This window comes from Heliangelus exortis, chromosome 6 (assembly GCF_036169615.1).
Source record: "Heliangelus exortis chromosome 6, bHelExo1.hap1, whole genome shotgun sequence".
In the NCBI taxonomy this organism is placed as follows: Eukaryota; Metazoa; Chordata; class Aves; order Apodiformes; family Trochilidae; genus Heliangelus; species Heliangelus exortis.
The window spans coordinates 38608113-38632468 of record NC_092427.1 but is presented as its reverse complement, the minus strand read 5'-3'; the positions used below and the strand labels follow the sequence as shown (position 1 = coordinate 38632468).

The following is a 24356-nucleotide window of genomic DNA, read 5'->3' as shown; positions in this document are numbered from 1 at the left end:
CTTCTACGCAAACTTGTAACAAAAGCTGCCGCTGGTGCAAGACAGAATACAGCTGCCGTCCCTACACACAGCCCCACCACAGGCACAACACTGAAACACTACAGGGACAGCACCTCCCTTCCCTTTACCCAGCCTGTTAAAAAAAAACCACATCCTCTCCACCTCAATGTACCTATATAAGCTTCTTCCTAAAAAGCCAAAACTCATCCTGCCACCTTCTCCTTGCTGCTGCAGCAGCCTCCACTAAGACTTCTTCCCTAATAGCCTTATTTTGTTCTAAGGGCTTTTATATCCTCTCTAATTTCTCCATCTGCAGCTTATCTTCGTCACCTGAAGTCACTGCTGTTACTTCACACCCACCTGGTTTAAGAGACAACAGATGTTAGTGCTTTCCTCAAAACTGCTGCATGAAGCCTCCTTGGGCTGTCAAAAATAAATTTCTTATAAAACTGGATCATAAGGACAATCTATAATGTCATCATGCCAATATATTTGCTTGAGAGCAGTTAGTGCTGCACATAGTGCTCTAAATCAGGCAACCAAGCAACATTTACACTAAAATTTGCTCTTTTCAACAGCAGCTGGGAGCCAGCAGCACCAGCACTTTAAAACTCGGGGGAACCTGGAAAGTGCCTTTCAAGTTGAGCTTAATTTATTTGGCAGTCTTATTAGTTGTGAGACCTTAAAATAGGTTAAAGCACTTTCCTTCGGGAAAAAAAAAAAAAAAAAAAAAAAAAAAAAGAAAAAAAAAAAAGAAAAAAAAAAAAAGTAAATACCCATATTTCTCTGTTTACTTTCCAGTGTATTTCTCAGCAGCAGGAGAAGGAAGGCAGGCGTGCTGACTCACAGGGCCGGTTGGTTTTGTGAAGTGCAGCAGGAATGCCTGGTATGGAGCACGCCCCGGGACCATTTGGAGTCTCCCCGCGGGCAAGAGCAGCCCGGTTCCCAGGGGAGGCCCGGTGTGCGGGGAGCGGCCCACGTACGGCCTGCACCGACACAGCACCTGCCCGCAGGCCCGGGGAACGGCTCAGGACACAAAGGCAGAAGCCGTCAGGAATGAACAGCTTTGGGCCGGAACCTCTGCATCCCGGGGACACCGCAGCAGCGCCAGGAGCCCTGCAGCCCTGAACAGGGGATGTCCTCAGTGCGGGCGTCTGGCGCCGCTCTGTCAGAGAAACGCGGCTGTGAATACACAGGCCTGATCCTCACAAGGTAACGTGAGGTAACACCCGTACCGTGCCGTGAGATAACTGAGGTAACACCGGTAACATAACGTGAGGCAACCGCGGTACGGTACGGTACCGTACCGTGAGGTAACTGAGGTAACGCCGGTACCGCACCGTGAGGTAACGTGCGGAACGGCTGCTGAGCGCCTCAGGTACCTCAGGTAACGGCCGCCCCGCAGACCCCACCCCTCACAGGCCCCGCCCCCCACCGCAGACTCCGCCCCCGCCCGCCGCGTGCACCATCCCGCCACGTGGCTTGCGGGAGCGCGCGGGAAGCTCGCCCTCTCTCCCCCTCACTCCCTCCACTTCCGGTTCCCCTCACTTCCTCTCCTCACGCTTCCTCCGCCGCCGCTTCCTCTTCCGTCGCGGGCCCGCGCGTGCTCGGCGGGTCCCGTGCTGGTCCGGCGCACGTGCCCCCGCGGCCCGGTACCGGTACCGCCACCGCCGCCATGTTGGTGCTGTTCGAGACCGCCGCCGGCTACGCCATCTTCAAGGTGAGGGGACGGGCCCTGTCATGGCGGGCGGGGCCCTGAGGGAGGCGGCACAGGGCACGGGGGCTGGCACAGGGGCTGGCACAGGGGCACGAGGGCTGGCACAGGGGCACGGGCGCTGCGCTGCCTTCTGCCCTCCCTGCCCCTCTGGTCCGTAGGGCAATGCCGGCCTTGTCTGCCCCAGGGCTTCCCCTCCCGCTGGGGTCTGGCTGTGCAGCTCCGGGCAGGGCGGTTCCAAGGCAGAACGTAACGAAATGCGGGTTTTTACCCGCCCGGAGGTGCCGCCCCGGGGCATTCCCGTGGAGCCGCAGCCTGCAGGGGCTTTGCTCTCGGGGTGCCTGCGCCGGGTGCTGCCCTTCGCCTCCAGGCCACTGAAATTCCCTCCGGTGCCGCCAGCCGGGGCCTCTCGGCGGCTCCCCGAGGGCTGGCACCCCGCGGGCTGGCACTGGTGAGGGGGGGCTGCGGGCCCTGCCCTGAGGCGCTGCCCGCGCTGCCGTGAGGAGCAACCAGAGGGCAGCAGCCACCCGGGAGCTGAGCCCAGACACCTCCCCGAGGGAAAGAGCCGGGAGCTCTCTGCTGGAACCCAGCAGAATTACCGCTTTAAAGCGTCTGGAGATTGCCACGATGGGCTTTGGGGGGATTTTAGAGGGAGGTTGGGTGGTTGTGTGGGTTGTTTGTTTGGTTTTAAATTGTCTGAACGCAGTTTGTGCTTCCAAATGTTGGGAAAGGGTCGGGGTTACCCCCTTCTCCTTTTGGCAGTAGGACTGAGCTCTGACTTTGTGTCTTGGTGATCAACAAGTGGTTCCCCTGTGAGATGGATATTCCTTTGTAGGCCTCGGCCCCATTGGAGGAGCAGATAGCATAAATAGCCAGGACAGATGTAGCATAGTTCTACATCTTGGGAGAGTTTTTTCCAGTATGTCTTACTCTCTTACATTATCCATAGGCTTGTAATTTTTTTATGCTAACAACCCTGATTTATCAGCTTCCACGTCTTTATGTTTCTCTGTGTATCCCTGTCTGTTAAGAGGCTGAAAATCTTGTAGGCCTTGGTCTAGGAAGGATGAACTGGAGGAAAGAATCTGTCAGATGGGGAAAGGAAGAGCTTCCCCAAGGTGTTCCTGTCCCCCAGGATCCTGTGGGACATGAGTTAATGTGTTGATTAGCTCAGCTGCTAATTGAGTTTGAGAAAAGCGTTTGACCGGGGCTTAATGTTGTAAAGATATTGATTACACTGTTCTTTCCTATGAATTTGTGGAGTGGGCTTTAGAGGTGTAACTGTTATCTACTGCTGTTTAAAATCTGAGGGGCATCCCCTGACCTCCTCTGTACAGGAGAGGGCATTAACCCTTTGCTGCCTCTTATTTCTCAGCTGATGACCAAGCTGCAGTGGAAAGCTGTCTTTATATTTCTTTTTTCTTCCTTGGGCCACCTCATATTAATAAAAATAACCTGTGTGATCACCCCTTCCTGTTCAGTATCCCAGACATGTTGGTGTTTTCCCAGAGCAGAGACAAGTTTGGGTTTGGATCACTGGGGTTGTGCTGGAGTGCAGCAGAGGAGGTGGAGCAAGTCCACTTTTGATAAACAAGGAGAAGGTTTTGCTTTCATGTGCAGGCTCAGAAGGACCCAGCCATTACTGAGCAACTTCTGTAGCTGTGGAGAGAATGATGAAGCTGGAGATCACCAAACCTGGGCTTGTTGGCCTGCTCAGCATTAACTCCCAGTGGTGGAATGCCCTGTACATCTGCTTCAGGCCTCCTCTGCTGAATGCAGGGTTGAAAGTTGTTCAAAAGTGCTGTAAATGTATTTGTGTGGATGTTTTTTTTTTCCTCTGCAGGTTCTGAATGAGAAAAAGCTCCAAGAAGTTGACAGTTTATGGAAAGAATTTGAAACCCCTGAAAAAGCAAACAAAATGTAAGCAGCTTTATGTGGGAATGGCTTTTGGAAGGGACATGACTGCCTGTAGTTACAGACATCTGAGGGCCAGAGAGAAGGATTGGTTTTCATTTTCGTGTACTGTAAAGCCTGAAAGCTGTGAACACTGCTGGTGTGAAGTTAGATACCAGGGGAAACTTTATATGGAATATCAAAGTGAAAAGGCCCTGCATTTGTTTTCTTTGTGGTGCAGGTAAGCTGCATAAGTCATAACCATGTGTCACTAAAGCAGAAAATTGGACAATGTTTTAAGGAGGCCTGGCTGTTTTCATGAGGCTAACTTGTAGTGCTAGAACTGGCTGGAATGACAAAGTTTTGTACTCGCAGAAAATTCTTCATAAAAAAATGAAATCACATAATGCATCTGAACCTAACAGGGTGTGAATCTGTGAGCTGGGGTTGGTGGTGTTGCCCATGGCATCCATCAGGGAGTGCTGTCCCCACTGTGGAGCTGCACGGGGTGGCAGTGAGTGCCCACTGACCAACCTGAGCCTGGGCACTGGGCAGGATTCCTTCCAAATCTGCCTGGGGTATTTCCCCTGGGAGGTCTCTGACCAGCTCTGGTTATAACCCACACCTCTGAGCAAGCTCTGCCTTGTGATTTGGGTTCACCCTGCTCCGTGACACTATTTGGAGGAGAGGCCAGAACATCCCAGTTTGTGATATTGTTAATATTGTCTTGGAAACATCATCTTGGCCACTTGCTAGGCAGGCTGTGTTTGTAATGGATCTCTGATCAAAGTAATTCCTCTCTCTCCTGCCTTTCTGAAAAGGCATCAGTGTAAGCCTGGAGCATCTGTGGGGCTTTGCCAGTGCTTAACTCAAGCATTCATCTTTATCTGTGACCTTGCTTCCTTTGCAGACACTTGACTCACAAAGAGCAGTGGTTAATCAGAGCTGGGTTAGGCAAATGCCTGTCCCTGACTAGGAATTTACTGGATTGAGATAGCTTCTTAACTGTAACTCTAGATATCAACACCACAGGCTCTGTGAGGGGGAGAGCAGAGCTGGGCCTAAGGATCTGACACTGTGATTAAACACTCAGGATTTCTGGCACTGGTCAGCAGTTTGAACATGGAAACGTTTTCTGTTGTTTGTTTTAAGTGCAGCTCAGAATTGGTATTCAAACAGCTAATTACAGGGGAGGACTTTAGGATTTGTGGGCAGTGAATCAGTGAGATTTTAAAGTCTTTGAAGATGCACTTGGTTGAAAAGTATATTAAACCTGAGCTGTGCAGGCTGTGCATTCCTCAGTTCCCTTCTAGAAGACGAGTGGGAAAATGCTATCATCAGTCAATCATCAGTGACACCTCATTAATCAGGGTGCAGTGCTGAAATTTAAATGATGTCTGTCTTTAAATACGAACCACAGAACAGAAAGGGGAACTGGGTTTGTCTGATTGTGTTGGTCCTAGAAATACTAGATCAAAATACTCTTGATTTTTTTTTTAGTTTGTAATTTGAAGTTGTGGGACTCAGCTGAAAAGTCCCATCAAACAATCAGCAGGTTTAGAGCTCTTCTTTTTGAGGATATTAATCTTGGTTCTCACAGTCGTAGAGAGAAGAGGAAAAGCATCATAGCAGGGGCAGAGTAAAAGTCAAATGGCTCTGGTTCACATCTGGTTTCTGTACAGTTGTTTACACACTTGTGTTTTTCTTTCGTAGAGTGAAGCTGAAACACTTTGAAAAATTTCAGGACACAACAGAAGCACTTGCTGGTAAGTGAGGTAATCCCTGTTATGCACAGGTTCAGTCTTTCTCCCTATTCTGTTTCTTTGCTTAGTTTTGAAGTTACAAATTTTTCAAAGTCAACTGATTTATGAGATCAGCCACCCAGCCTGTAGTGCAGCACAAATGTAATGCGTTCTATTTTTTTCCTACCATGCTTGTTTCCCAGGCAGCTCACTAATGAGCACTGTGTAGAAGGGTGTTTTTTTGGCTGTTGTCAATGATGGATTCTTGTTGAAGCTGAGTCTAACTGATTGGAGTAACATTTCGTCACTACCACTGAGACAACAGACAAATACCAGAGCACTTATTTCAGATGTTTTATGGATGCATATTATGCCTGTGGGTTTTTTCAGCCTGACAAAAAAATAAATCTGTGTCCCATGTAAGAGAAATTCAGGAGTTCAAACAAAAATGGAACCCAGAGCAAAACAACAGTAAGCCCCTCAAAAACTTGTACTGCTTTGCTTCAGGTTTACTCAGCTGTGAAATGGGAGAGATCACTCAGACTACCTAGGGCACATTTATTTTGAAGGGAAGACTCTGCCTGTTTCAAGTGGGTTGGAAGCTATTGGCCACCTTGAGAGGAGGAAACTTGTCTCTGTGGTTGGTTGAAAGGAAACTCTGCACAACTTTTAGATTTTACCCTTATGTTTCGTTAAGGTTCTGGAAATGAAAACTCTGTGGCCTCTGCTCTGCTGACTGTAATGAAGATGTTGCATCAGTCACAGAAGTTCAGTGGAGCACAGAGCTGACCCTCAAAGAGTTGTATAAGTGCCTGCTTAAAATACATTGTGTGGGTTTGTAAAGCTCTTGAAGATCTATTAATACTTGAGAATGAAGAACATCCTTTTAAAGTTCTTTAGTATACATGCTCTATTGAAAGGGTCTGTGTCTGGCTGCCCAGTCAGTGTGTTTGGCATCATTCTTTGGTGGGCTTTAGGTAGTGTATTATCACCATCAGTGGATGCAAATGACCCATTCCTCCGTTTAGAATATTGTGGTTGCTGACTAAGGGACCTGGAAAATGGCTGGTTAATTAAATGATACACAAAATGTACCCATATAACCATGCCTTTGGAAATGTTAAACATGTGTCTAAAGCATATGGCATTCTGTGTGCAGAGATCCTTAAACAAATTGGACAGAAATAGAACTGAAACCACATGCAGAAAGGAGAGGCAACTGGGAGAAGGGTTTTTGATTCAGGCTTCTAAAGTATATAATTTTCTCCTGTTTTGATTTTAGCCACTGCATGGCAAAGTAGCATTGCAGCTTGGACTAGAGCTGCTGTGGGCCATTAGTACAAAAATACCTAGTTAGGAGTGCTATTTTTGTGTGTTTTAGAAGGAGAAAGGAACTGCATCTTTGGTCTTTTTGCTTTATACAGCATCCACAGCTCTCGTAGAAGGCAAGCTCAGCAAGAACTTGAAGAAGATTCTCAAGAAGATAGTGGCAAAAGATGCCCATGAGCAGTTAGCTGTAGCAGATGCCAAACTTGGAGGTGTCATAAAGGTGATAACTGATTTTGCTCTTCTTCATTTTGCCTCATGCTACTGAAATCTTACAGTCAGGTCCCAGAAATTTTGCAGTGATTAGCAACTGATCATGCTGCGAGTGCTGTGTTTGCAGTGTGTAGGATCTGCGTGATCAAATCTGTACTGGGTGCTTGCTGGGAAGTTGTTGTCTTGAGTACATAATGAAGGGTATGTTAAAAGTGTACTGAGGCATTCAGGTTTTCTTGATTTCTGTCTTTAGTACTGGTTAGAAACCCAGCAGATCTGAAAAATTCATTTCCCTAGTGGTTCCATCCAGAAAAGAGGGAAGAACCAAATACCAGGTGCCCAGTGATTATTGTTTTTTTAATTTTTTTTTTATTCTGCCCACCTCATCATCACCTCCTGGTGTCAAAATGAGGAGGATTTAGTGTTAAAGTGAATACTAGCAAGAACTCTGACCAATTACTCCATTTTGTTCTCTGAAAAAGACCCAAAACACGCTACCCTCTACCTCTGAACTTTCTGTGGCCAGACCGTTTGTAGTAAACTCCAAGATTTTGTACCTTGGGTTTCAGTTTCTACACAGGAAATAGAGCTTTAATTATAAAACTCAAAAATGGAACTGTTACTATGTGGGGAACTGCCTGTGCCATGACCCTGAGCATCAGGGATGCCTGAAACTGTTGTGTGATCCACGGGGCTGCAGTGGGTATCAGGAGATAAGGCAAAATAACACCAGGAAAACACCTGGGAAAACAGGTTTTGTGAGACAAGGCTGCAGGGGGAAGGACCTGAGAGGAATGTCACTGTTCCTGACATGATGTCATTGATTTCCATGCTGCAGGAGAAGCTGAACCTGAGCTGCATACACAGCCCCATGGTTACAGAGCTGATGCGAGGAATCCGCTCGCAGATCGAAGGGCTGATTACAGGGCTGCCCTCCCGTGAGATGGCAGCCATGTGTCTGGGGCTGGCACACAGGTGAGGACACACAGCACCTCCATGGCATCCCTGCTCTGCCACACTCCCTGTCCCTGGCTGCCTCTGCCTGTGTGACATGGGCTCATACTCTGAAAGTCAAGTCAGATTTGTTTCTGGAATCTTCTTTTATAAGGGAAGGGCTTTCCAATTTGCAGCCACGCTTTAGGGAAGGCTTCATCTTCACCCAGAGCTGCAGGTGATAGCTTTCCTTTGCATCTTACCTGCTTGAGGATTTTGTTTGAAATGTCTCTGTGGCATCAAATGGGTCACTTAAAACTCATTGGCACTGAGACAAAGTGAAGACCATGATTTCCTGATTTATGACAGAATAAATAACCCAATATAATGTAAATGTTGTCTTCCCACTTTGTTGCCCCAGGTTTAATGGAACAGTAGTTAAACACAAAGTTGTTGGATCACCATGAGGTCAAGCACTGATTCATGAGTAACATTTCATTCATCTTCTGACATGAACTTGTCCTGTCCCTGAGCCATTGGCAACTTACCAGATTTGCTGTAGGTAATTCCTTAAAAACAGATGTGTGTGTCCTTAGCAAATGGGCACTAATATGGAAAAAGAGTCTGGAAAATGCAGATCCTCGTTGATAACAAGTGTCTTTTAATGAGAAATTTTGAAGATACATGAAAGATGGATGATCATGGGCTGTCTCAGACAGTGAGAATCTGTTCCAGGAAGTGTTTTCTCTTGCTTCGCATCAGCATTGCTGAAGTTTTCTGCTGGGTAGGTGCAGTTCTGTGGGTTGCCTCCAGCCACTGCAGAATTGGAAATGCTGTTGTGGAGAATCAATACAGAAAAAAAACTCAAACAGCCCATTTCCTGCCCCAGCTCTTCTGTTCAGTTTGCTGCATGTGTAAGGATGGCCTTCCCTTTCCCTTTGAGTCCATTTGCAGGGTATGTGCTTGTGCACGTGTCAGAGCTGTGGTGATGTCAGGATGCTGATCAAACTGTTCCTGTCTCCTCAGCCTTTCACGATACAAGTTGAAATTCAGCCCAGACAAAGTGGATACCATGATTATCCAGGCAATTTGTAAGTATATTTCGAGCTTAAATTATTGATGGATTTGGCTTATGATAGCTGACTTCTTTACATTGGTTACAGAAAAATATTGCTGTCAGTTTCCTCCTAGCATGTTTCAGTAATGGTCACACAGGACAGGATTTTCTGGCTATTTTGGTGGTGTCTTGCATAGGGGGCAATATAGTAGTAGACTTATTTGTTAGGCATGTAAAACCATTGCAGTGTGTAATGATGCGTTCAGTTTCCTTGTTTTCTTAGTGGAAAACAGACTGAAATTGTAAAGGCAGCTAGGGAAGCCCGCTCCTCATTTTTCCTTGAGGATATCCCCATGATAATTGGCATGTTTGCTGTGAAGCAGTGGTGAGGAATCCTGTTTGGAATATTAATTCCCAGACTGTTGTCAATGATGAAATGTAGTTAAGCTGAAATTAATGATTTAATTCAGTTCCTTCGTCACTACCACTGAGACAACAGATGGGAATGTTGGGATTGTGTTAGTGAGAAATGCTGTAGCCTTGGGGCTCTGTAGCAATATATGCTGTGGGTGTTATAGTCATCCTGTAAATCCAGTTATTGGTCATGTCTGGTAAATGGTGAGCCTGCTGGATTTGTGTTGGGTGTATTTGTCTTCTAAAGGCAACTAAAAGGCTTAGTAGATAAGTTTCTCACCTTTAAAATGTTTCTACACCAATCTTGTGTGTAGCACTTCAGCTGACTAAGAGGACAAATAACTGGCTGCTGCTGCTGCCCTTCCAAGGGAATGAGCTTTACAGCTCTTAAAGGAGACTGAGACAATCCCAGCAATTAAAGTTGCAGGCCACACTCATGGAAATTCTAATATTTCTATAATATTGTGCCCGGGATCATGCAGTTTTCTGAGAAGGAGAGATTCTCCTTACGTTTTGTTCCAGTCTCTGGGATGAAATACTTGTTTATATCCCTTTACACTCATTGAATTTGGTGATTTGAGAGTTTTCTATTTTTAGGTTGCCTTTTTAGGAAAAAAAGAAAAGTCCCTTCTTCTTTCTTTTAGCACTTCTGGATGACTTGGACAAAGAGCTGAACAATTACATCATGCGCTGTAGGGAATGGTATGGTTGGCACTTCCCTGAGCTGGGCAAAATCATCACAGATAACCTCACATATTGTAAATGTGTGCGGAAAGTTGGTGAGTACAAAAGAGGTGTGAGTCTGGGGAGTGTTGTGTGTTGGTGTGCAGTGCTGCCACAGCACACAGCACTGGTGTGAAGGCAGCCACTCACTCACCCCGTCGGCTGCCACATGTTTACACTGTGAATAGGGTCAGTGGTGTGTGCTTGCATCTGTGTGTTGGTGCAGTTTGCCATCTTGAAGCTTGGGAAAGCTGATACCATGTAACCAGTCAGCTCTTCATGGACACCAGCATATCTTAGAATCACAATTAGTCATCAGACTGGTTTGGAAATCAGTTGCCAAAAAATGACGTAAGGAGAATTGCTTCTTGGTTTTGATGTTCTCAGAAACCAGAACTGCTACAATTATTCACACAAGCAGAAAAAAAGACCACTGTAACATTTTGCATACTTGCCTCACCTCTTAGGCATGTGCTTTGTACTGATGATTTTGTATTTTTTTTATTTGAACTATGAAGTTTGCAGTCCAGAGAGAGAACTGGTTTTGAGGGAGGTTTTTTTCCCAAATACAGGAAGAATTACCTAGGTTTTGTTAGTGGAAAATGACTGCTTGCTTCCTGGAGTTCTTCCTTTGTAATCACACAACTGAAAATTTTGCTGTAAGCATCTACTGCAAAAGTGAAGTATGCAGTGTTACAGAAAAAGGGCTTTTGTTCTAGTTTCAAATTTAATATTCCAACCATTCTCAGCCTGTATAAACATAAAGTCAGAACACTTTGGGAGAATGGAAAAGGATGGCAGATTTGACTCACTGTTGTTATTTTGGCCTTTTATCTTTGTCTGTTTCTGTGCTTTTTTTACTGGTTCATCTCGCCCCCAGCACAATCATGCCTTCATCTGTCCCCCACAGGAGACAGAAGCAATTTTGCTTCCTTTGATGTTTCTGACATCTTGTCCGAGGAGATTGAAGAGGAGGTGAAGGCTGCTGCTGAGATTTCCATGGGGACAGAAGTATCAGAAGAAGATATAAACAACATAATTCATCTCTGTGATCAGGTACGTGCACAGGGAAGAAAAGCAACAGGAACTCTACTTTAGCCATACCAGAGCCTCTTCTACCAAGGAGGGGTTTTCCCACACACCTGTGATGGCAGTGATGACTCCTGTATTGTTGCTCTCCTGATGTACAGACATGAGGGTGCTCAGTCACTACCTCATCTGAGCCATCTCAGACTCTCAATGTCCCTATCAAGTCTAAACAAAAATGGCAGTCCTGCTTTGGGTTGGAATTTTGGCATCATTGTGCTTTTAACCGTTGAGGTGATGGTACTATATATCCTCTCTTTAACCTGTCACCATGGAAGCTATGGGATAAACCCTGGGGTAAAAGTGAAGCACTAAAGCCCCAGAAGAGAAGCACTGTCCTGCTTTCATCTAGATTGCATGTGAACTCCCTCTGACTTGAGTGGTGCCAGTTGGATGCCTTTATGTCTGTACCAGGGAGTGGCAGGATTAGGAGTAGTTAGTTCCTGGTCTAGACAAGGCTGCTTTTTTATGTGCATTCTAATTGTGTGTATTTTGTATAGAACAAGTAAAGAGCATTTATCCCCTTTCAAGAGAATGGTGGCAAAGATTTATCTGAAAACTGAGTGTTCCAGGGTTTTGTCCTAAAGAAAATGTCCTTACTAAGTATTTTTGTTCTGCTTCACTGCCTTTGGCATGTTGTCAGCTCCTGTATCCAGGGCTGTGCTGAGAAAATAAGTTGCATAAGGGAATGAGAAGTACAGATCAAATACATTTTGTGGAAGGAGCTCTGCTCTGGGAACAGGTCCCTTCAGAAGCTTTTTATAACTCTGGCTCACGATTGCCTATGCATTTTGCCTTTTGTAATTATTAGAATTCTCAGCACTTCCTTATTTCAGTATATTTACCTCTGAATATTTGTTGGCCAGCTGATCAATACTGATGCCTGTAACCAAACTCTGTTCTTGGCAGGTGATTGAGATATCTGAGTATCGGAGCCAGCTGTACGACTACCTGAAGAACAGAATGATGGCCATTGCTCCCAATCTCACCATCATGGTGGGGGAACTGGTTGGAGCAAGGCTCATTGCTCATGCAGGTTGGTTACACTGATAAATAAACCTCATGAGAGGTTTTCTTTGAGGAGCTGGTGAGCTAAAAGCATTATGCAAGGTCCACTTGATAAAAGGGAGGAAGGTGGCTCTTGAGGAATCTGAGAATAGCAGCATGAGCTTGGTAGCAGTCTGTGATGATGTTCTTAGTTGGCCTGAATTCTTTTTGGAATATGAGGGCAACTTAAGTCACTACCTCTTCTGAGACATTTACTGAGCCTCCTGCTGATAGCCCAGTCACTTCTGAGGTAAAATGCTGACAGTGGCATTAGGCTTTTATAGTCAGGCTGGCTGAAGTCTGCAGCCTTATTTCAGTTATCTGTGCTGCAATTCTGTGGTGACAGATTCTTGCTGCCAGACTTTGGCAGGAGTAGGCATTACTCTGGTGGAATGTTTTATTGAGTCAGGCTTCTTCCCTGTTGCTGAAATGAAACCAAGACAGATGAAGCACAAAAGACTGAAATGGCTTACCTGTCCTTCAGGAAATGACATGAAACAGCTCTCATGGAAAGAGAGGGCTCTGGAGTTTCTTGGTTTTTAATAGTGTAGGAATCTAGCTTCCTGCTGCTCTGGCTGCTCCCCTGACAAATTATTATTGCTGTGCCACCTCCTTCTAGGTTCCCTTTTGAACCTGGCAAAACATCCAGCTTCAACAGTTCAGTTACTGGGTGCTGAGAAGGCACTCTTCAGAGCACTGAAGACCAAAAGGGACACTCCTAAATTTGGCCTTATCTATCATGCTTCCCTAGTGGGCCAAGCCAATACCAAGAACAAAGGAAAGGTGAGTTGTAGAATTGTTTACCAGCCTTGCTTTTTCCAGAGCATGTGTCTGTCAATGGGATGGCTTGGGCTCTTCCCATACTGCTCCATGGTTATGTGAAACATGACACTGTCCCACAAATCTCTGGATGTCATTCCTGTTTGAAAAAGTGAATGGGATTGTCCTTTGACACATCCAGGTAATCACAGGTGCATTCCTGCTGAGTTAGGATGTAATGTTGGCTTTCTCAAGGGCTGTGTTGTTTTCTTCTACATGGTAGTAAACTAAGCTGCTCCAGGCTTCAGTCTTATGTGAAAATCAGACTCTGGATGTGCTAAAGCTGGTAACTTTAGTGACTTGCTTTAAAGACTGTGGACTTTCATAATGCAGGTGGGTGACTATGTGTTTGACTTGTGGTGGAAGCTACCCAGCCAGAAGTTACACCTCAACCTAAAAAGTTGGGGTGGAGAGAGTTGTGTAAAACTAGGTTGCTGTCTTAGATGTTTCCCTCTATTTATCTAGAAAATCAGGTGTTCAAATAACAGCATTTCAGTGTTGAAAGAATGATGTACTAATTTTTTAGGACAGTACTGCTGGTAAAGGGTTACCTTGTTCCTTTGTGGGCATGGTTTTCAGATCAGAGTGAATGACTGCCTTAAGGTAAAGTCTCAGCATCTGATACTCTTTTTGTCTCCTGCAGATCTCCCGAATGCTGGCAGCTAAGACTGCCCTGACCATTCGTTACGATGCCCTGGGAGAGGACACCAGTGCTGAGATGGGAGCTGAGAACAGGCTGAAAGTAGAGACAAGAATGAGGCACTTAGAGGAGAGAGGGGTAAGTCCAGCAGAGGCTGCAGGAAGCCAGTGTGTTTTGTTTGTGGAGTGGCTCTCTGATGCACTGCTTCTGAGCTTTCTGCCTGCACATAGCTGTGTTCTGTAGCTTACTCTGTAGCTTCTCCCAGGCCTGGCTGGAGCAGTGGGTAAGCTGTCTGCATACATTTTTTGGGTGTCAATTTTTCTTGTTTACATGCCTGTCTTTGATTACATTGTGCTGAAAAAAATCTTCATTCTGAAGAAGATGAGTAAGATCATACCTTCACATTCCACTACATCTGTGCTAATTGCAGTGATGTGCTTATTACTTCATAGCCTCTTTCTCTCTACCTTAGCAGAAAGACTTTCTTTCCCCACCCTCCTCCCTGCCCCAGGTTTTCCACCATGGTTCCCCAAGATCTGAATAGTGGTGATGCTTGGTCTTAAGGAGCTTTCTCTGTAACTAAAGCAGATGTTATTCTGCAAATGGCTGCATTGTCCTGCCATCACCTAATGCATATCCTGCCTCTCTGTACCTGCTGTTCCATCTGTTGCTATTGGTACAGCATGCTGGGAGAAGATAGGGTTCACTTTTCCCTTTCAGGTGGCATGCCTGCTGCATGTGATCTTGTAAATGATGGCTGGGTTCAGCCTTTCCAGCTAGAAGATCTGATACTAATGCTGTAGTACTGGCATTGCTAGAACAAACAAGAAAAATCCAGAAAAACCTGCCTGCTCCTCCTTGAGCATTTCATGGGAGGTGATACTTCCCATCACAACAAAGGCAAGGAGGCATGTTAATACCAAAACAAACTGATCCACTGACAAGTACAAATTTAATTCAAATCCAGTTTGGGGCCTGTATTGTGGTTTTATGTGGCTTTATGCCAGGCATAGGGTGATACCTGCCCTGACATGCACTTACCCTTTCAAAAAAAGAAAGTGTGCACAAATTTGAGCAGGTCTTGGGAATTTAGAAGAGTTGTCATGTGGCTGTGTGTCATGTGGCTGTGGGAGGTCTGATCCAGTACTAGATGCCCTTTAATTAAATTGGGCTCTTGAAAAGTGATATTAGAAAGACAGGCCTTTCTCACCCCATTTACCTTCCTGTTACTGTTCTACTCATACTGTACTGTGAGACTCATACAAGTACATAAGAGCCTCACCAATTATAGATGTCTGCCTTTCAATTTTTAATTCTTTTCAAGAGCTGTAAAACTTATCTTGTGAATTGTTTTCATTATGAGTAACTTTTTTCTCTTTTAAATTTTTCTTGTAGTTAAGAAGAATAAGTGGCACTGGAAAAGCCTTGGCCCGAGCAGACAAGTATCAAAACAAGAGGTAAATAGTTTTGCCTTTTAGCTTGGCTGGGTATAAATAGCTCTTCATGTTTTTATTTATGTGAATCTTCTTGGTTGTGGGCTGAGTTGACTGAAGTTACAGAAAACACTTTCAGTTCTTAAATGCTGATTACAGCTCCCATTGCTAATGGCCATTTCCATTTTCCCACATTTTACAGTTGTGATAAAGCCAGGTAACTTGATAAACAGCCCTGATTTTTTAATAGTAAATTACTGACATCATCAGATAACAATTGTGTTTATGTGCTATTAACATCAGCCCCAAAAGATAAAGAGTTCTGGGAGTTAATATGTAGAAGCTTCTTTTAATGCCATTCTGAATAAATTACATGTGAGAAAGTCAGAGTCTGAATGAATTTCTTTGGCATAGAAGCTGTCCTATGGACCTGCTTAGTAGTCTTATTCTTAGGGAAAAAAAATAACAAAACAAAACCCAAAAAGGCAAAAAACCCCCACAGCATTTGTTTTGATCAGAGCTCATCTCTGATCATCTGCATAGGTCTTGTACCTAATAAGTAATATTTGTACCAAGGATAGATAAGGTCTGTGCTCTGGACACTGTTAGAGTGACACTGTAAATGGCAACTGGGACAGCTGAACATCTAAGGATTTGAACAGGTTATTATTAGTCTGAGCTGTGACATCTGGGTTTTTACCTTAATTTGATTGCAGGCTGCTTGTTTAGCCTGGCCTGCTTATTTTGCTGAGCCTCTGTAGAGAGGGCAAATGCTCAGCAAAAGCAGGGCTGGGTGCTAGTTCTGTGAGGGGAAAAATAGCACTGTTGCATCCATCTGCAGTCCCCAGACATGTTTCTCATGCCTGGCTGTAATGTTGGTTTCCATATGCCAGGCAGTTGGGAGTGTAGCTCTGATTTCTGGAGCAGCTTTTGAAAAGACAGTGCTGGTAAGTGAAGCATCAGGGCGTGTCAGGAGACAGCAGTTTAGGGTGAGGGTGCTGAGGAGACCAAGATCCGTGCTGGTTTCTGACCTCTGGAAATGAGGAGTGATGAATTCCTGCCAGGACATGTTGGATTTGCTTTGCAAATGTGTCTGGGCCTGGGGGAGAGACTGAAGATAGTCCCAGGCTGTTTGGCTTACTCTGGGTGCCTAAAAGGGAAAGTTACTTGGTCCCTGTCAAATTGTCCTTTTAGTACAAAAGTGGCAGTACTGCTTTATGGAGATGGTTCTAAAAAAGTGTTTTGGGGCTGGCAAGAATCTCTTGGTTCTTTATGGAACTATGGATCCTGTATGAATTAGCTGCATCAAAGTGTAATGTCTCAGAAGTTAATTGTGAGGCAGTTTCTAGAGATGAGGTTCAAGTGCAGCATTTCAGTGTGCTTTCCAAAAAAGGTGTGAAAGAGTGCATTACCTGCTTGACATATTTATTTGGGATTTTTTTTTTTTTTTGTGGGTTTTTGAAAAAGGCTGTGTAATCAATATCTGTAAAGCAATATGCAGTGTTAATACCCATAAGAATAATTTCTGATGCTTAGAGGATGAGTTGATGGCACTGTCTGGTAGCAGTACCACACACATTCCAGTCTACTCACCAGCCTCAGTTGCTTTTGTAATCCGTGCTAGGTAGCTACTGCAGATTTCTACTTCAAAAAAGTTTGGATGCTCTGTATGTGGCTTGTGGGGGAACAGGTGAGGGTTGCTGTTCTAAAACTTCTTTCTCCTTCAGTAGGAATTCTGTGCAGAATAAGAAAAAAAATCTTTGTTACTATTAGATGAGTGAAATGCCCCTGAAAAGTTGTGGCTAAAGATGACTGGATTTCTGCACAGCTGGTTCTCTGCAGCCTGTAGAGGAGTTTAGGGCTGAGCAGAGGAATATGCAGCATTGCAGAAGAGGCAGTGTCAGGTACAGATGAGGTATTTGAATGTCCCATAAAGTTGGAAATTCAGGTGATATGGAGAGGCCTTGTGAGTTGTGCCCTGTGAGCATCATGATAGAGAGGCAATGCAGGAAAGCAAAAGATACTTCTGGTTCTGTACATATATTACACATATATACATAAATACAAGGGTACTCATTTAAGGGTATGCTTAGGTGGAGTTAGCAAATTGTGCTCGTGACCATACAGCCATACTAGGAAGGCTTTTGGCAAGAGACATCCATCTGATGGGTAATTTAAGTGCTCTGTGGAGCCTTGAGCAGATATAATCCAGAACCAAATTCTTACTTAACTGGTATCTTCAGATCAGACAGTTGTACCTCTTGGGGTATCTCCTGTGGCCATGATTCCTGGTGAACCATTCCTGTGCCTTACTACCTGTAGAAGCTTTGTTAGCTGAGCAGGATTGATTTGTGCATATTCTCAGGAGGGTGTGTTGGAGATTTGATGTTCAACTGCAGGATCTTACCCAGGGGCTAGCTCTTCTTTTTGTTACCTAAACTGACTTCTTCCTTTGTTGCAGTGAAGTGAAAGTGTTTGACCCATCTGGTGACTCCACACTTCCTGCTGTGTCAAAGAAACGCAAAATTCAGGAAGTGGAAGATGAAGACACAGAGGTGTCTGTGAAAGCAAAGAAGTTCAAAGCAGAGATCAAAGGTCAGTTGCTGCATCTGTGCTGCTGACACCTTGCTGTGTGCACTGAGCAGTGGGGCTCAACAACACCTGGTTATTCTCCTTGAGTATGACAATGTATTTTTAAAAAGTACTAATCCTCTAAAGGGTACTGTTTTATTCTGTATGGAAACGTTTTCTAGGGTGCTTCAACTTACACACATGGAATATCAGAATTTGAGGTAAAAGGACACTTGGAAATGTCAGTCTGAATATACATAACACAGGAATAACTGTTATTCTTTGGAGAGCTAAAACTGTCCTGTGGCCACACTTGCACTCTCCTCTAGGTTACTGTGCAAAGAAAGATATTTGAACTACAATTTCAGAATAATCTAGTTCTGTATTATGGTTCACTTTAAGAAACTTTGCTCTCCTGTGTGCACTTCAGCACCTCTGAATGTCTGAACTATTCCTTTCTGTGGTGGTGGAATACCCAGTGTGTAACTTGGGAGGGGAAAAAGAGGACAAAGAGGATGACTTAAGGTCACTTCAAGTGAGATTGAGCCAGATCTGGGGGTCAGCTACTCTGAAGTTTTGTCAGCTACTCGTGCCTGCAGCAGGTGAGGGCTGTCAGAACCTTCCCTTTCTGGAGTATCAGAGTACAGTTATGCTGGTTTTGTACCTCTTTGTGTTCAGCTGACACTGGGGTGTGATCTTTCCAGGCTCTGGTTCATTCATGGTGTCTCTGTACACGGATGGAGCAACTTGTAGGAACCTAAATGTAGCTGAGAATTAAAGTTACACTGGAGGGAGAATCCTGTGCTCTATAAAGCAGAGATCTGTGCCCCAGCTTGTTCTTGTGCTTATCATGAGACAAGGACACATGAGTGCTTTGGAGGCATGAACTTTGCTCATTTGCTTTTTGGATAATGTGGGTGTTCTCACAGCTACTGCTGTTGATAATCTCCTGAACTATCTTCTCTGACTGTACTCTATGAATTGTTCCCTTGGGCTTCCCTTGTGTTATCAAAGCAAGTGCTGACATCTCACAGGTGTCAGCTCCTCAGAGGTGAAGGATTACATTCATTTCTAGCCTGTATATGAGAAGGGTGTTTTCTGTTCACAGATACATTATTCAATGGTCTGTGCTTTTATATGCACACCTACTTGGGTTTGTTTCTTTTTTGTATTGAGCATTGATATCTTCTGGTTTAGGGGCTGGGTGGATCTTAGCAGGTGTTCTTGAACTACCAAGAATAATTTGAGCAGTAGGTGGTGTTCAGAATACTTTCAGACTACAGAAATCTTTGCTGGGTTTTTTTGTTTTGTTTTTTTTTTTTTAAACTTCCAAAACCCTCAAGTACAGGATTCAGATACGTTGCTTTTCATCCTGAAAAGACAGGGCATCCCTCAGGTGTGTGGTTCATGGCTCCTACTTTTTCCTAGTTCTTCATGTGAGCTGGGTCGTTTGACTTGGATTCTTGGGCAGTAGAACTGTGTCAGTTGCTTCAGACTATGGAAAAAGTGTTTCCAGAGAGATTATTTATATCATATCACCTGTGTGCAGAACAGATCCTTTCAGCCTGTCCTCCTGTACCCTTTAAAACAGCACTGCTTGTGTTTGCAAATTCCTGTGCTTGATCACCCAGCAGATTACCTGGATTTCCCTGGCACAGGCTAGACACAACCTTCCTCTGGTCCAGTGCAGCTGGTGTAACTCCACAGTGTGCCAGAGGGGTGGTGATGGTGGTTCAGTAAGCTCTGTAATACACAGCAGAATGCAGAGGGGGTCCCAGCATTAAGATTTATGTTGCATATCCACTTGAATATGCATGAACCTTTAATTTCTGCTGTTCTTGGCTCTGTTCTTTTTGATGCAGTGCTCTGTTAAGCTTTTTCCTTGGTCAGAGATTACACAAAGAAAGAAATCTCTGCTCCCCCCTTCCCCTGCTGCTTGTGCAGCTGCATGGTAAATGAGGGTAGTGGAAGAGCAGTGTGGGAAAAAAAAAAAAAATTCCTCGGCCAGATCAGTTCTGATGTAGTTTGTATTACAAGAGGAAGGTAAGGGATAGGAATAAGCTGGGCAGTTGGTGAAAAGTTGCTGAAAAAGTGATTTTCAGTACTATTGCTTTAATATTAATTGTAAATGAGGACAATAATTGAATTGTGCTAGCCCAAAAGGTAAATGTTGCTGTGATGCTGTGTGGCATTTGCTTTCTTCCTGTTTGGGGTGCAGATGTGTCCATACTCTGGATAGGAACTGGCAGGGGAGGTGTGGGTCTTCAAACCACTTTCATCTTTTACACTCAAAAAGCCCCAGAAGGATAGAGCCTGGAACAAGTTATAGTCCACATAAGGAGCTGTCTGTTAAAACTCATTTTAATGGTGAGGGAAGGGAAGCAGCACAGGTATCTTTGTGACTGTGGTCTTTGAATTTGAACATAGCTAAGCAGAAGGCATCCCACCAGCAGGGCTAGGCAGTGGAAATGGGTGAGTGATCTACTGCAGGTATCTCTGGCACTCACAGCTCCATCCATCACGGGGCTCTCCTGGTGCTGCTTTCTGTGCCTGGGGGGATAGCTGCTGGCTGCTTGTCAGCTGCTGTGTCACAAGGAAACCCCACTGGGCTTGAGTGACTCAGGATTGCTGCACCCAGAAGGAAAAGACCAGGACCCCTGGAGCCTTTATCTTTATTCTGCCTTGGTACAAAAGCCTGAAGTCCTGTGATGAGCCTTGCTAGAAAGCAGCAACCAAAATCCTCAGGAAGGAGCCTGCTGCCAGCTGGGGAAAGTGACAATGCCTTGGAGTGCAGGGGGAGCATCATCTGCCTTGTAAATTGTGGCAGCCTGCTCTATCAGACTTTGGCATGTAATAGGGTAATAAGAAGAGATTTTTTTCCAAGGTTACTACCCAACATTTTGCTTGAAAATGCATAACTTGGCAACCTAGCTGAGTGAAAAGGTGTGACGTAGCAAAATATGAGGCATATGCTTCTGTTGTACTTTGTGGCTTTTATGTAGTTTGTGCTTATTTTTCAGCTGCTTTTTATTTCCCTGTGTCTTAAACAGGCAAGTGAGGATACTTGGACACATTCTGAATGCCTCATGCTTGCACGCTGTTCACTGTGTATGGCAGAATATGTATGGCAGAATCCACTTACAGTTATATTTACCAATTCCTTTATCTGGAATCCTTTGCAGTTTTGCTTCTGGCATTTTTTGATGTCAGAACATGGCATGTGTTAGTTGGCTGTATTCTCCTGTAGACATGTTTAGAAATTTTTTACCCTGAAGCCAATTTTTTTGTCTGAAGCTTCTGTTAGAGGCAGAGATTGAAGTGTATTTTAGACTCATTCAATCCTTCTGCTGCCTTGAGGAACTGAACTTGTGACAACACACAGTCAAGATGTTAGGAGGTTTTGTGTTTGGAGTTTTTTAATAGCTGCACTGCTTTTGTTTCTGTTCTTTTTGTAAGTGGTGAATGTGCTTTGAAATTAAACTGATTTGGTTTTTTGGGGGGAGTACAGTGAGAAAATTACTTACTGAGTCACACCTACAGAAGCAGCTGTACAGACTGCAAACACCACCTTTGTTAGCATCTCAGGTTTGTAGCTACTGCAGAACAGGGGCTGCTACATCATGAACTTAATCACGAGCAGCACGCACTGAGAGACCCAGTATCCAGCACTGCCTCAGTTGTACAAAGCATTTAACTTGAGTGTGCTCCAGTAACAGCCTGGCTACTGGATAGGCTGTCAGCTTGGTAATGATTTTTGCTTGATTTCCATACCTGGAGATCCCTAAGGCTGTGGTCTGTAATCTAGAAAATGTGTGGTAATTCACAGTGCCTTTACCACTGTGATTAGCTTGGCCAGATGAAAAATAAATGTGAGAGAGCACGCTTAAATCTTTCCTTGGGTTAACATTCCTCTCAGCTTATATAAATAATTCAATTCCTGTCTTCCGGGACAGGAAGGAGTTTCTGGTTTTGCATTAAATGCTTTGTGTCAGCTCAGCATTAAGAGATCTTTGTGTCTGCTGGTCTAAACAGTAAAAAAACTGTCCTGCTTAGCAGATTTCCAACTTCCAGACAGGGAAATGGGTTGTCAACAAGCTACTGCTGGTGGCTGAGTGCATTTCTCTTGTGGATTTTAGAGTCCTTCCACTTGTGATGCTGGTGAAAATGTTTGTGGATAATCTGTTTTGGTTTTGGTGAAAACACACAGCTTATTTTAAGCTTTAGGAGCAGCATACAATAGTAGTGCTTGTACCAAGAGATGTGAATAGTGCTGTCTGATCGTTGTCACTTGTGCCTTAGTTCCATATTTTGATTATAGCAGGGAGTAGGCCATGCAGGTAAGGAAACAGTGGAGAGGAAATAGGTGTAGAGAGATAGAAAGAAAGAAAGAAAGAAAGAAAGGGCAGTGTGGTTTTCAGTATTTTGCATCCTTACTGTCATCAGTGCATCTGTTGTATCTCATAGAAAGCCTTTCCTTTTGCCTTTTCCACTCCTAATAAAATTCACAGCCTTTCATTTTTCTTCCTTCTGCGATCCAGAAGAGACAACTGTAGAAGATGATGAGCCTGTCAAAAAGAAGAAAAAGAAAAAGGATAAGGAAAAGCAAACTGAAGAAGAGCTACTGAGTGAGGAACCCCCCGCCAGCCCCACGGTTGAGGTGAGGCTGAATCTCAGTTACCTGATGCCTTATGGCAATGAATTCTCCAAAACATACTGAGGGGGGAAAAAAGTATTCTTATCTGTATAACCCATGGTGTGTAAGGGCACTCTAGTAGCTCTAGTAACTTGATTTCTTTATACCATCACTACAATGCCCTAGAAGGTTTGCATTAAAAAATAAGGTTTGGGAAATTTGTGCCTGTAGTGACTGCTGTACCAGGAGTGTTTCCCCTTTTCAGACCCCCAGCTTTCATCTTTCTCTTTTTACATCTTTTTTTTTGTGGGGAGGGTGTCCCTTGGTGCAGATCACAGACATGTGTTTAGGACTTGTCAGGAGCAGACTTTACCTCCTGAGCTGGTGAAGCATCATTTGATGACTTGTAGCACCAGTGAGACCAAACCAAAGGAGGTGCTTGGTTTTGAAATCCTGTTCTTAACATGGAGTCTGATTTTTGTCCCCTGTGTGGCAGACAGCACAACTTCCCTGCACGCAGAGGAGGGGAACATCTCTTGGGTTGTGCTCTGCTGAGTGTGGCAGCTGCTGTGATGCTTTGGAGTGTGAGCTGGGTTGCCTAGCTACACGTGTTGCTTTGCCTCTCCTTATGCTTTGTTCATAGCAACATTGTTTTGTTTGCAGAACACAGAGAAAAAGAAGAAGAAAAAGAAGAAAATTAAAGATGAAGGTGAAGACTGATAAGGAGCAGAGGGGAACAAAGGACAGCTGTCTCAGAGTAGCATTTCTTGACATAATTTCTTTGGCTTCTTGCTGAATACTGTAACTTCCCTGTGTTGCAAGAGGGCAAGGAGATAGGTTTGATAGCCTGTCTTCTGCCCTGGAACAGGATACCCCAGTGTCTCTGCTGCCTAGGAGGATTGCTGGGGTTTTGCAGTTTCCTTTGTTGAAAAGCTCACAATAGATCCTCTTTTCATATGCAGTCTCCACTGATAAAGAATAAAAACATTTTTATGGAGATTTTATGCCTCTTGTTTTTACCTTGTTTGCTGGTTTTATAATTTTTAATAGGACTACTTTTGAGATTGTTTTAGATGAATGATTAGCAAAACAATTCTAAATGTGTAAGTGGTGTGTTGCAGTTTATTCTCTAAAGAATCCAATGGTTGTAATATGTTTAAATTGTCTGTAAAACTGATTTTAATATCTTTGCATAATACCAAAAATGCCTTGAACAGCTAAGCTGGGTTATTGAGTCTGCACTGTAGTTCTTCTGAGAAAGCCTTTTTTTAATCATCTTTAAAACATTTTTGTTTTGTTGCTCTAAGTGACAAGAATCAGATGCATGTTTTGAACTGAAATAATTTAGCTTCAAAATTGCTGCTGTGGTAATCGTGGCAACTTTCTTCACTTGATATACACAAATAAAAAGCCCAGGGCAAAATGACTTCAGCTATCAGGTAATGAAGGTGAAAGGACAAGGTGTTTTTTGAGTAGCAGAGATCAGCCATTTGCCAGTCCTTCCTCTCTCTGTCGGGACAACAGATGCACTGAGGTAACATCGTATGATCAAGGTGCTAAAACTCTTGAAGCTTTATGGTGGAAAAAGAAAGTTTTTATTTTAATATGGGTATCATTTAGTTCGTTAATATTGTGTGTGTGTGTGTGGCAGGTGCTTATTGACCAGCTCTTGGTGTTTACCTGCCTGTGCCTTTCTTATCTGTCACTGTAAATGGATATACTGAATCCCTAACAAAATGGGTAATGTGTTTATTAATGCAGTGCTTCCAGTATTGAGAGCATGAATTGCTTTGGGTTTTTTTTTCCCTCTCCAGGAAGGCTGCAGTGAGTTTAACAGCCATAATTGAGAGGATGGTGAAGGAGTATCCTGAAGCAGTGTATTGGGACTGTGTTGCCATACTGCAGCCATCCCTTGTCCTAGCTGTTACGTATGGATCTTCCTGCTGCGCTGTCTGCAGTCGCTGCTGGCTTACTGTGCAGAGATCAGGATTGCCTGGGAATACTGAGACCTTTCCAGTTCATCTGCTTTTTGCTAGACAAGTAAGATTAATTTAAGCTGAAACGTTTGAGCAGGCAGCAAAGGTATTAAAAATTATTCTTAATGAGACGGAA

General features: G+C 44.2%; 1 protein-coding gene and 4 non-coding genes across 7 annotated transcripts; all 5 read left to right on the top strand.

Annotated features, from left to right (window-relative positions):
- The first annotated feature begins 1566 nt into the window (after positions 1 to 1566).
- On the top strand, positions 1567 to 24356 carry NOP58 (NOP58 ribonucleoprotein). 3 transcript variants are annotated; one of them, XM_071747966.1, is made up of 15 exons: positions 1567 to 1720; positions 3558 to 3634; positions 5321 to 5373; positions 6774 to 6898; positions 7727 to 7863; positions 8848 to 8912; positions 9937 to 10071; positions 10926 to 11071; positions 12011 to 12137; positions 12768 to 12931; positions 13611 to 13745; positions 15003 to 15064; positions 17502 to 17635; positions 22150 to 22268; positions 24059 to 24356. In XM_071747966.1, exons 1-15 carry the CDS (start codon positions 1676 to 1678, stop codon positions 24089 to 24091), a joined length of 1557 nt encoding a protein of 518 aa, XP_071604067.1. In that variant the 5' UTR covers positions 1567 to 1675; the 3' UTR covers positions 24092 to 24356. The 3 variants fall into 3 exon arrangements, with proteins under 3 accessions (XP_071604067.1, XP_071604066.1, XP_071604069.1); XM_071747965.1 differs by lacking the exon at positions 24059 to 24356 and adding an exon at positions 22908 to 23243; XM_071747968.1 differs by lacking the exons at positions 1567 to 1720; positions 24059 to 24356 and adding exons at positions 1957 to 1977; positions 22908 to 23243.
- On the top strand, positions 5591 to 5678 carry LOC139797952 (small nucleolar RNA SNORD70). The gene has a single exon (XR_011726642.1). It is a non-coding gene; the product is annotated as a small nucleolar RNA SNORD70 (small nucleolar RNA).
- On the top strand, positions 9294 to 9381 carry LOC139797953 (small nucleolar RNA SNORD70). Its single transcript, XR_011726643.1, has one exon. It is a non-coding gene; the product is annotated as a small nucleolar RNA SNORD70 (small nucleolar RNA).
- On the top strand, positions 11161 to 11244 carry LOC139797950 (small nucleolar RNA SNORD11B). Its single transcript, XR_011726640.1, has one exon. It is a non-coding gene; the product is annotated as a small nucleolar RNA SNORD11B (small nucleolar RNA).
- LOC139797949 (small nucleolar RNA SNORD11) lies at positions 12281 to 12358 on the top strand. Its single transcript, XR_011726639.1, has one exon. It is a non-coding gene; the product is annotated as a small nucleolar RNA SNORD11 (small nucleolar RNA).

Bases quoted from the DNA above. Each gene is read 5' to 3' on its own strand.
- NOP58 (XM_071747965.1), top strand. From the start codon at position 1,676: ATGTTGGTGCTGTTCGAGACCGCCGCCGGCTACGCCATCTTCAAG. The intron at 7,864-8,847 runs GTGAGGACACAC...CTGTCTCCTCAG, and splicing joins TGTCTGGGGCTGGCACACAG to CCTTTCACGATACAAGTTGA. The intron at 12,932-13,610 runs GTGAGTTGTAGA...TGTCTCCTGCAG, and splicing joins ATACCAAGAACAAAGGAAAG to ATCTCCCGAATGCTGGCAGC.